Source organism: Barbus barbus (genome assembly GCF_936440315.1).
Source record: "Barbus barbus genome assembly, chromosome: 23".
Classification (NCBI taxonomy): domain Eukaryota; kingdom Metazoa; phylum Chordata; class Actinopteri; order Cypriniformes; family Cyprinidae; genus Barbus; species Barbus barbus.
In genome coordinates this window covers 13,364,361-13,377,045 of record NC_136751.1, presented here as the reverse complement: position 1 = coordinate 13,377,045, position 12,685 = coordinate 13,364,361, and the positions used below count along the sequence as shown (strand labels likewise).

General features: G+C 45.8%; 1 protein-coding gene across 1 annotated transcript in view; it reads left to right on the top strand.

The window, feature by feature from the left end:
- The window catches only part of plch1 (phospholipase C, eta 1), a gene marked incomplete at both ends in the record, with an annotated part of 84,039 nt that overhangs the window by 23,580 nt on the left and 47,774 nt on the right, over window positions 1-12,685 (top strand). Inside the window, one exon of the mRNA XM_079374795.1 lies at window positions 5,057-5,203. Within this exon, the coding sequence (XP_079230921.1) occupies window positions 5,057-5,203 (147 nt within the window). The remainder of the gene's footprint in view (window positions 1-5,056; window positions 5,204-12,685) is intronic.

The following is a 12,685-nucleotide window of genomic DNA, read 5'->3' as shown; positions in this document are numbered from 1 at the left end:
ACATGACAATGAGTTCACTGTACTAAAATGGCCCCCACAGTCACCAGATCTCAACCCAATAGAGCATCTTTGGGATGTGGTGGAACGGGAGCTTCGTGCCCTGGATGTGCATCCCACAAATCTCCATCAACTGCAAGATGCTATCCTATCAATATGGGCCAACATTTCTAAAGAATGCTTTCAGCACCTTGTTGAATCAATGCCACGTAGAATTAAGGCAGTTCTGAAGGCGAAAGGGGGTCAAACACAGTATTAGTATGGTGTTCCTAATAATCCTTTAGGTGAGTGTATACCCTTTGTTGACAATGACAGAGGTCAAACGTTTTCTGTAAGTCTTCACAAGGTTTTCACACACTGTTGCTGGTATTTTGGCCCATTCCTCCATGCAGATCTCCTCTAGAGCAGCGATGTTTTGGGGCTGTTGCTGGGCAACACGGACTTTCAACTCCCTCCAAAGATTTTCTATGGGGTTGAGATCTGGAGACTGGCTAGGCCACTCCAGGACCTTGAAATGCTTCTTACGAAGCCACTCCTTCGTTGCCCGGGCGGTGTGTTTGGGATCATTGTCATGCTGAAAGACCCAGCCACGTTTCATCTTCAATGCCCTTGCTGGTGGAAGGAGGTTTTCACTCAAAATCTCACGATACATGGCCCCATTCATTCTTTCCTTTACACGGATCAGTCGTCCTGGTCCCTTTGCAGAAAAACAGCCCCAAAGCATGATGTTTCCACCCCCATGCTTCACAGTAGGTATGGTGTTCTTTGCAGTGTTAATTTCGTTGACGAAGACGACGAAGAAAAATGTTCGTCAACGAACCTTTTTTCTGTTACTTAGACGAGACGTTGACGAGCTAAAACTAATATCTGATGATAAAAACTATGACGAAATTTATGCGCGTCTTCATTAACAAGACGAGACGGGACTAAAATGTTATTTGAGGACTACCGGACATTCAAAATACATCCTATAGGCTAAGTTAACTGTCTTGTCTTTCAAAATGTGCGTCTCTGTCATTGGATAAGGTGCGTTTGCATATCTAGTCTCAGTATGGCAGCCGCAGTGGACGGATAGGCTACCAAAATGCGAACTAGCGATCTGAAACAATGGCCTCAGCACCCGAAGGGTTAGGGAGTGGGTGACCAGACGTCCCGTTTTTCCCGGGAGTCACAATTCATTGTCGATTAACTTAAAGTCAGTGAAGGTGCGATAGGCGGAAACGCGCTGATAGAAGTGCTCTCTCTCGCGCGCGCTCCACTTCAGTTCTCATACAGCGCACGATCAGTTCTCAGCGCTCAAATACACACACAGCAGTCCACATGTCTCTCATGTAGAGTATCTCACAGAAATACAGTCCGTTATGGTTTAAGTGAGCTTAAACAGGTGGGTGAAAACTGAATGTATGTCAGTAGGCTATTACATGCATACCTTCCATCTTAAATGGACAGCATTCCTAATTATCTGTCATAAATGTTAACCAACAAAGGATGTTAAATAAATGTATACTTAAGTAAACCTACTGTATCTGAAAAATTAATTTATATTTCTACCAAAAAAATGAAAATTTATTCCAGTTTTTCCAAATTCAATCCTTGATTCAAATTTCTCATAACTAAGCTTAATTGATTTGGTCTAAAGAGAGAAGAATTGATTGTTTTTGTTAGAATACTACATAATAGCTTCCAAAATAAATGTTGGTAACTGCAGTTTGACTAAAAGTAATGACTAAAAGTTAACAAAAATGCAATGACTTTTCGTCGACTAAAACTAGACTAAAATTATGATAGACTCAAATGACTAAAATGTGACTAAGACTATTAAGCATTTTCGTCTCAAGATAAAGACTAAGAATAAATCAAAAATGCCTGCCAAAATTAATACTGGTTCTTTGGATGCAACTCAGCATTCTTTCTCCTCCAAACACGACGAGTTGAGTTTTTACCAAAAAGTTCTATTTTGGTTTCATCTGCATATGACATTCTCCCAATCCTCTTCTGGATCATCCAAATGCTCTCTAGCAAACTTCAGACGGGCCCGGAAATGTACTGGCTTAAGCAGGGGGACACGTCTGGCACTGCAGGATTTGAGTCCCTGGCGGCGTAGTGTGTTACTGATGGTAGCCTTTGTTACTTTGGTCCCAGCTCTCTGCAGGTCATTCACTAGGTCCCCCCGTGTGGTTCTGGGATTTTTGCTCACCGTTCTTGTGATCATTTTGACCCCACGGGGTGAGATCTTGCGTGGAGCCCCAGATCGAGGGAGATTATCAGTGGTCTTGTATGTCTTCCATTTTCTAATAATTGCTCTAATAATTGCAGTTGATTTCTTCACACCAAGCTGCTTGCCTATTGCAGATTCAGTCTTCCCAGCCTGGTGCAGGTCTACAATTTTGTTTCTGGTGTCCTTCGACAGCTCTTTGGTCTTGGCCATAGTGGAGTTTGGAGTGTGACTGTTTGAGGTTGTGGACAGGTGTCTTTTATACTGATAACGAGTTCAAATAGGTGCCATTAATACAGGCAACGAGTGGAGGACAGAGGAGCCTCTTAAATAAGTTGTTACAGGTCTGTGAGAGCCAGAAATCTTGCTTGTTTGTAGGTGACCAAATACTTATTTTACAGAGGAATTTACCAATTAATTCATTAAAAATCCTACAATGTGATTTCCTGGATTCTTTCCCCCCCATTCTGTCTTTCATAGTTGAAGTGTACCTATGATGGAAATTACAGGCCTCTCTCATCTTTTTAAGTGGGAGAACTTGCACAATTGGTGGCTGACTAAATACTTTTTTGCCCAACTGTAATGCATGTATTGTCGCGCTGTCGCTTATGTTTTAACATCGTAGATTTCTAGGCAACGCCTTGCACTCACTGATTTAGCGGTTATCAGTTTCATAAATAAAGTAAAAATGACTAAAAGAAGGCGGTTTATGGAAGGTAGGTATTAGAAACACTAAATGCCATGAGTGATGGAGAATCTGATGGTAAGTTATGCTTAACATCTGACAGTTCATCTGACAGTGATCCAGACATCATATTTAGATGTTTTAGCCTAAGGTTACTCATAATTGGTCAAACTTTGGTTTTATTATTTCATTTTTGTCTTGCCATATCGTTTATTGTTCGCTACTGTGTTGCTATTTATTCTAGTCTGGCCGTTTCCTGAATAAAAAAAAAAAAAAAACTAATAAAAAAAAGATATATGATGTAATGAATAAAGCGTTTTTTTTTGTTTTGATTCCCCGAAGTTTATTGGTGTTGTTCTCTTATTCAAATTATAAATGATATAACTAAACAAATTAATAATTGGGCCTAGGTGAATCTGTGCACTTTAATTTGTCATAGCATCATCCTACAGTGTGGTGAATTATTGTTGCTCATTATTGTCTATTAATAAGTAAATTAGTATTAATCAATAATAATAAGTAATTTAAATATTAGGTTATCCTAATATATTGATTAATGACATTGTATTATAATATTACACCACCCAAATATTTACTACCTTCTAATTTTCGTTGTCAGAGCAGGCTGGTTTTTTTTAGCTCACTGACCATAATGGATTAGTGTAGGCTGCATTAAAAAGTCTTGAACATGAAACAACAGGGTAAAAATATAGTTGACGACTAGACATAATCATTTCATGACTCTAGACACTTCTTTGTGAAGACAATGAAATAATATGTTCTTTAGCCATATAAAAACAGTTGCCATGTGTGTGGGTAAAATTTACCCGCTGGCGCTTTTAGATATACAGCGACCTCTGGCGGTTCTAGTGTTAAATTGAATCACACAATGCGATTTACTAACATTTGCGCTTGTCAAATTACTGGTATTTGCGCCATCATTTAACGCCCCCAAAAAGCATGTCTTTAAGCATGCGCTAATTTGCGCTGCTCTTGGTAGATTGCGCTGGTCATTATGGAAATTATTTTAATTTGTGTGTTGTCAGTAAATCATCTGCAGAAATTTCCCCTCCCATCTGCACTGTTTTGGAATTGCTGTATCGCACTAATTTGCCGTTTAGTAAATCTAGCCCCTAGTCATTTTACATGGAAGCATTGGCCATATATATATAATCTTGATTAATGTCGTGTTCTCTGAACAATTAAGTTACACTTTGTTTGGGTACAGTGTATCAATTTCATTTGTCTCCTGTATAAATCATTTGTCAATATCACATTCCACTCTCGCTTTATATCATCTAAGAGCTTGTTCTTCCTACCACCCCCTCAGGCCGCCCCACTTCGATCGTGTCAGATGGAGAACATACATGCGTTTCACATACAAAACTATTGTCTGCTCGATTTCACATTTTCGATTCTCCTTGGTGATTTCACTCTGAAATCACACTGACAGCATAAAGTAGTGTTTGAGAGTATTTCGAATGTTGGAGCAGGTTTGGAGGGAGAGTTTTCAGGCTTTGTATCCCCTTCTCGTCAGCCCTCTGATGGTGGAGATGAGCTGAAGCACACTGGTGTCATGGTGCAAAGTGATTTTGAAGGAGAAGCAGCCATGCCGCATACACACGTGCACATGTTTTCCTCTCGCGCTTGTCTTTGCAGCTCGGTTTTGCAGCGAGCCAGCCTCAGCCGAGGCAGAAGTTTTATTTAGACACCTTCAGATCTGTCAGCCGATTGGTCCCAGTGGCCCTTTAGGACAGGGAGTTGCCATCTCACTCAGTCAAGAAGATAAGCTGGGTTGCAGGCAGCCTCTGCTGTGTTGCATCATTTTGGTTTTTGTTGAATTTCTCACAGGCCTCTCAGAGTTTTCAGCAGGGTTCCTGAACCTTCTTAAAGCTCTTCTTTTCTTTGCCTTGGTTGTAATTGAGCAAAACCTGCCAGTTATACAATTTTGTCATATACTACCACTCAATGTGCTCCATAACTGCTCTACATGTGTCACAATTAAAATGACGCCCATCGTCACTCTATCTAAAAATATCCATAGTGCTGTTATCAGCCAATTTAGAACCATTTTTATGCCGTTTTACATTTTCACCTCGCTGTTTAAGTGTGTGTGTCAGCCCACTTAATGTGTATGTGTGTTTATTTTGTACTCACAGTTGAGCGATGCATGAGTGTGATGCAGTCGGGGACTCAGATGGTGAAGCTGAAGAACGGTTCTAAAGGTCTGGTCCGGCTCTTCTATTTGGATGAACACCGTTCCTGCATCCGCTGGAGACCGTCTCGCAAGAGTGAGAAAGCCAAGAGTAAGTCAAACACACACAGATGTATGTAAACATAAGAATGTACACAGCTGAAAGATTTAGTTTAATATGCGACCATGGACCACAAAACCAATTTATTTGAAATTGAGATCTATACATCATCTGAAAGCTTTTCATTGATGTATGGTTTGTTAGGATAGGACAATATTTCGCCAAGATACAACTATTTGAAAATCTGGAATCTGAGGGAGTAAAAAATCTAAACATTGAGAAAATCACCTATTAAGTTGTCCAAATGAAGTTCTTAGCAATGCATATTACTGATCAAAAATTAAGTTTGAATATATTTATGGTTGAAAATTTACAAAATATCTTCATGGAACATGATCTTTACTTAATATCTTAATGATTTTTGGCATAAAAGAAAAATGGATAATTTTGACCAATACAATGTATTTTTGGCTATTTCTACAAATATACCCCAGCGACTTAAGACTGGATTTGTGCTCCAGGGTCACATATATGTAAATGATGAAGCAGTTTTGTTATTGTTAACTAAAACTGAAATCATTCAAAATCTTATATATATATATATATATATATATATATATATATATATATATATATATATATATATATATATATATATATATAACTTTTTATAACAACTTTTTAATAATCTTTTTATAACTGAAATAGTTTGAGTTGAAATGCTAACAAAAATTAAATCAAATAGAAATAAAACAAACAAACAAACAAAAACGCATAAAAGCACATCACAAAATAACAAAATCTTCAACAAAAATGAAAACTGAAAATATAAAAGTAAAGTTAATTCAATAAATTCTATAATTAATAGTATGTACATTTTAAAATAACACTGGGATGTGCAGTCAACTGACAATAAACCTTGACAGAGTGATCAGGAATTTTATTTGCTGACAGACAACTACTTACTAAATAAATAGATAAATGAACATATTTTAAAATATTGCTTTCACTTAAAAGGATCTTATATGAGGAAAAATTAAGTGGAGTGGAAAAATGGAGTGAAATAATAAAAGGAAGCTTGCACATTTATTTTAGAACAAAAGTCAGTTATAGAATCTAAATGGAAATCATTAGAAAAAAAATGCAACACAGAATAGCAGAATCCTTTTTATTTATGAATATTGCATAAAACATGCTGTATGGAACAAGATGCAAATACAATGTCCAAAGTGTGCATTAAAAATGCCAAAAAAAAAATGCAATGAAACACATTTACTAAATCAATTTCATAGTTGTGCATCAAAGTCATATGACTCAAAAATTCTGAAGTTTTCCTTTCCTATTTTGCTCCATTGTCCCCTGGAATTTTGTTCTCTTGAGAACATGGAATAGTTGCAGTCTTAGTGACAAATCAGAGTCAGAATCAATCTGTGGTTTACTGATCTCTTTCTCTCTGTCACTTTCTTGATGTCTTTTTCTTGTTCGCTGGCTCTCCCTTTCTCTCTCTTTCTCTTTTCCTCCCCCTCTTTTTGTCTCTGTGTAATACTTGTTCCCTTCTGCTTCCCCATCAAAGCAGCCAATGTAGATTTTGATACGTCGAGTGTCTGAGCGCAGCTCTTCTCTCTTACATAATGGCTGTGTATGAATCACAGGCCAGGGGCTTCCAGAAACACACCGCTCTCTCACCATCTGTGTCTGTGCTCCACTCTGTTTGTTTGGGTGAAGTGAATTCTGCATAAGCGCTCCCTTTTTCCCTGGATGAGCTGTTAGTGTGCTGGAAATAAATCCTGTTCACTCCTCTCCATATTCACTTTAGGCTTTTGTTAACAGAGCTGATCTGACCTAGCCCAGATGGGTGGATTATTACACAGTATGGTTAAAAAAAAGCTCAAGTGCTATTGTCCCCTCCATCTCACCCCCTTTCTCCCCACCTTCTCTCTGTTTTGCCGCTGTCATGTTTGTGAACTGCTCTCATAAGATAAGCCTCTTTGTTAGTCCATTTGCATAATTAAAAAAAAGACAGATTGTGCCCAGCTCATTGTCAGGTTAAGGGATCAGCACCGGGATCAATGGCAGAGCTGTTTGATAAGATTATTATCATAACAGCAAGTGTAAAAGATCTATGTTCAAGGAGTAGCTCCTTCGGAAATGAAAAATTCTGTAATGTTATATTCTGCTCATGTCATTCAAAACCTGCATGCTGTTATTTATTCAGTGGAACACAAAAGGAACATTTTCTGTGGAATCTACTCAGCTCTTGCCATAAAACAAGATAATGACAACAAAACACACTATAAATACATCAAAATTGTGATCCTTGACTGGTAAACTATATTCAAAGTCTTCATACTGAAATCTAAAAGGATATTTCAACCAAAAATGACAATGTTATTTACTCACCCTGATGTCGTTCCAAAACTGCATGACTTTCTTTTTCTATGGAACATAAAAGAAGATATTTTGAGAAATGTCTAACAATGGAAGTCAGTGGTCAGGAGAACACAGAAGAAAAAAACACAAAAGAGAATGAATGATGACTTTATTGCATTAAACTACTGTTAGTTTAATGCAATAAGTCATTATTAATGGTTCATCTTTTACTTTACACGAGAATCAATGATAGTTTTAGTGTTAAAAATGGTGCTTAATAGGTTCTTTGCAGTGATGCCATAGAAGAACCATTTTTGGTTCCACAAAGAACCATTCAGTCAAAGATTCTTTAAAGAACAATCTCTTTCTTACCTTTTTATAATCTGAAGAACGTCTCGGTTACGTATGTAACCCTCGTTCCCTGAAGAAGGGAACGGAGACGTCACGTCGGTGACCGACGAATTGGGATCTCGCTTAGAGAGACCAATCCCCTACGAGAGTATCTAAACAAGCCAATGGATATTGGCATGCGATTATTGCATCCAGCTGCCGCTAATCACAGCGTGAGTATAATTAGGCAGCGGGTGCAGCGCATATTCAGGTTTTCGCTGAGGAGCCGAGCCGGTGACCCGGCCGCTCAGCGGTGGTACAGCAGCCGTGGCGACGGGACGTGACGTCTCCGTTCCCTTCTTCAGGGAACGAGGGTTACATACGTAACCGAGACGTTCCCTATCAGTCGGTCACTCCGAGTCACGTCGGTGACCGACGAATTGGGATCCCTACCAAAAGGCCACGGGTACTGCCCCTTCCAGTGTCCTGTGGAAGCCTCCTGAGCCCCTATTTTTTGGCGCAGGTCAGGGCTACCGCAGAAGACCAGCTACTGCTGCCATGGCACTACCCACTCAGTAAGACTGGATAACACTGGGAAAACGTACCCGTTCTAGTTGGAACCGGACGCTACGGAAGCTCGCCCTTCCCGTAGGAGGTTCGGAGCAATTACGCATATGATCAACCTTAGGCGCATATGGAGAATTAGAGGAAATTGTACCTCATGGAGATTGGCAGAAGACCTGCCGGGGAAACACGGGCTCTCAGGCTATACCGTGGACTATACACATATGGGGTCCAAAAGGCCTTTCATATGGAACCCAGCCCTCTACCGGTTCTCATGGATTCAGCGAGTGAGGGCCTGGCGTCAGATGCTCCGCCACATCTGACTGCCGAGGGGACGGAGGAACTCGACAGGGTCTACAGTACGGACTCTCTGGAGCAGTTTTAGCAAGCCGACCCGAAAACGGAACCTCTCAGTGCTTCTACCCGTTTGAGGTGAGAACACAGGAGGAAACCGGTTCCACACGAAGGCTATAGAACCTAGCGAACGTGTTAGGGGTCGCCCAGCCCGCAGCTCTACAAATATCTGCCAGCGAGGCGCCACGAGCCAACGCCCAGGAGGATGCAACAGCTCTAGTAGAGTGAGCTCTCAACCTGAACGGGCAGGGCACACCCTGTACCTGATAAGCCAGGGTGATGGCGTCCACTATCCAGTGGGCCATCCTCTGCTTGGAGACGGCCTTCCCCTTCTGCCGGCCTCCGTGACAGACAAAGAGCTGGTCTGAGGTCCTGAAGCTTTGTGTCCTGTCAACGTAGCATCTTAGCGCTCGGATGGGACAAAGCAAAGCAAGGGCTGGGTCTGCCTCCTCCGAGGGCAGCGCCTGCAGGCTCACCACCTGGTCCCTGAAGGGAGTAGTGGGAACCTTGGGCACGTAGCCAGGCCGGGGCCTCAGGATTACCTGGGAGTCAGCCGGCCCGAACTCTAGGCACGAATCGTCGACTGAAAATGCGTGCAGGTCCCCTACCCTCTTGATGGAGGCCAATGCAAGCAGGAGCAGAGTCTTCATTGAAAGAAACTGCAGCTCAACTGACTGCAAAGGCTCAAATGGGGCCTGCTGTAGTGCTTTGAGCACTAGAGACAGGTCCCAAGAGGGTATAGAGGGGGGCCGTGGAGGATTTAACCTTCTTGCCCCCTTAAGGAACCTGATGACCAAGTCATGCTTACCCACCGACTTCCCTTCCACGGGGTCATGGTTGGCAGCAATCGCAGCCACATAGACTTTAAGGGTGGAGGGAGACAGCCTTCGCTCCAACCCCTGCTGCAAAAAGGAAAGCACGACTCTGATCGGGCACTTTCGGGGGTTTTCTCGGTGAGAAGAACACCACTCGACGAACAGGTTCCATTTCAAGGCGTAGGCCTGTCTCGTGGACGGTGCTCTAGCCGAAGTGATGGTGTCAACTACCCCTTGGGGTAGGTCACCTAGAACCTCCGCGTCCCGTCCAGGGACCAGACATGTAGCTTCCAGAGGTCTGGACGCGGGTGCCATAAGGTGCCCCGTCTCTGAGTCAGTAGATCCTTCCTCAGAGGAATCTGCCAAGGAGGGGCTGTCACGAGGAGCATTAGCTCTGAGAACCAAGTCCGAGTGGGCCAGTACGGCGCCACGAGCAGGACCTGCTCCTCGTCCTCCCTGATCTTGCATATTGTTTGTGCGAGAAGGCTCACTGGGGGAAACGCATACTTGCGAAGGCCCCGCGGCCAGCTGTGTGCCAGTGCATCCGTGCCGAGTGTTCCGTCGGTCAGGGAGTAAAACAACTGGCAATGAGAGGTTTCTAGGGACGCAAACAGGTCTACCTGAGCGGGTCCGAAACGTCTCCAAATCAGCTGGACCGTCTGGGGATGGAGTCTCCACTCTCCGGGGAGCGCAGCTCGTGACAGCTCGTCGGCTGCCCGGTTGAGCAAGCCCGGAATATGAATGGCACGAAGCGACCTCAGATGCTTCTGACTCCAGAGGAGGAGGTGGCGGGCGAGTTGCGACATGCGACGGGAGCGCAGACCACCTTGTCGGTTGATGTACGCAACGGTCGCAGTGTTGTCCGTGCGGACCAATACGTGTTTGCCTCGTAAGCGCCTTCTGAGACGGATCAAGGCCAGACGTACCGCTAGCAACTCTAGGCAATTGATGTGCCAGTGCAGTTGGGGGCCCGTCCAAACCCCCGACACTGCAAGCCCGTCGAACGTGGCACCCCAGCCGGTGGTGGAGGCATCCGTGAAAACCACAGCATGCCTGGAGACCTGTTCCAGGGGCACTCCTGCCCGCAGAAACGAAAGGTCTGACCACGGGGTGAGGGTTCGGCGGCAGGCCGGTGTGACTTGGACCCGGTGAGTGCCGCGCTGCCACGCCCACCTCGGGACTCGGCCATGGAGCCAGTGTTGAAGCGGCCTCATATGAAGCAGCCCCAGCGGCGTGACTGCCGCTGCAGCCGCCATATGCCCCAGGAGCCTCTGAAATTGTTTCAGTGGGGCCGCTGTCCTGCTCTTGAACGCATTCAAGCAGTTCAACACCGACTGAGCACGTTCCTGCGTGAGGCGTGCTGTCTGACTGACCGAGTCCAACTCCATACCGAGAAAAGAGATCCTCTGCGTCGGGGAGAGTTTGCTCTTTTCCCAGTTGACCCGAAGGCCCAACTGGCTGAGGTGTGAGAGCACCAAATCCCTGTGTTCGCACAACTGGTCCTGAGACTGAGCCAGTATGAGCCAGTCGCCCAGGTAGTTGAGAATACGAACGCCCTGTTCTCTCATGGGAACTAGGGCTGCCTCCGCAACTTTCGTGAAGACACGGGGCGACAGGGACAGCCCGAAGGGCAGGACCTTGTACTGATATGCCCGTCCTTCGAACGCAAACCGCAGGAATGGCCTGTGGCGCGGAAGGATCGACACATGGAAGTACGCGTCCTTCAGGTCGATCGCTGCAAACCAATCTCGGGGACGGACGCACCCGAAGATGCGTTTCTGCGTGAGCATCTTGAACGGAAGCTTGTGAAGAGCCCGGTTCAAGAGACGCAGATCCAAGATCGGTCTCAACCCACCGCCTTTCTTGGGTACAATGAAGTAGGGGCTGTAAAACCCCGACCTCATATCGGCTGGAGGGACCGGCTCTAACGCATCCTTCGCCAGTAGGACTGCGATCTCCGCGCGCAAGACAGGAGCATCTAACGCTTTCACTGACGTGAAGTGGACGCCCCTGAACTTGGGAGGACGCCGGGCGAACTGAATCGCATAGCCGAGTCTGATGGTCTGGCGGAGCCAACGAGACAGACTGGGAAGCCCTAACCAGGCCCCCAGAAACCGTACAAGTGGCACCAGCGGGACCACTGACGTACCCGCGGCGGGGGCAGCGAGGAGAAACGCAGGGACCGTGCTCGGGCGTCTCTTTGCCGGTCCGAAGCAGGGTCAGCGTGTGTGGAACACCAACCTGCGTTTTGGCAGAGGGTGCGTGGGTAGTACGGTTGACCGCACTCCCGAACCGCCCACAGCTGCTCACTGGCGAGAGAGGCGGGATAGTGTGGATCAAGACTGACTCGTCCACAACTTCCCGTCCCCTCGGGGGACCCAGAGATAGAGGAAACTGCTCTTTTGTCGAGTTTTTGGGTGCCACTGACCGAGAGGTCAGTGGCGGGGAAAAAAGAAACAAAAGATTCTCCGCCCGGCCCTCCTCCGGGGGAGGGAGTGGTGCGTTCACCATCTCCCGAAGAGCATCCCCCCCCATCTCCGGGTCGCCCGTCTCAGGGCCGCTTGCTCTTACGCTTACCACCAGGTTTGGCGGGGGCCTGGACGGGCGGGGCGGCTGCCCTGCGGCCGGCTCCACGGCGCTGCTTTGCTGGAGGCTGCTGCGTTTGCAGCGCGGGAGCGGGGGCGGCGGCAGGCGGCCGCCCTCGGCGACGAGCAGGCTGAGGCGCTGCCACCGGCGGCCGGGTGGAGGCAGCAGCTGCACGCCGGGGCAGGATGTGCCTGATGGCCTCAGTCTGTCTCTGTGCAGCGGAGAACTGCTGGGCAAAGTTCTCCACTGTGTCGCCGAAAAGGCCGGCCTGGGACAGAGGGGCGTTCAAGAACTGTCTCTTTTCTGCCTCCCTCATGTCCGCCAGACACAGCCAGAGATGGCGCTCCTGGACCACCATAGTGGACATCGCACGGCCCAGAGACCGCGCCGTAACCTTCGTCGCCCGTAGCGCGAGGTCCGTGGCGGTACGAAGTTCTCTGAGAACTTCTGGGTCGTGACCACCCTCGTGCAGGTCTCTCAGTGCCTTAGCCTGATGGACCTGCAACAACGCCAT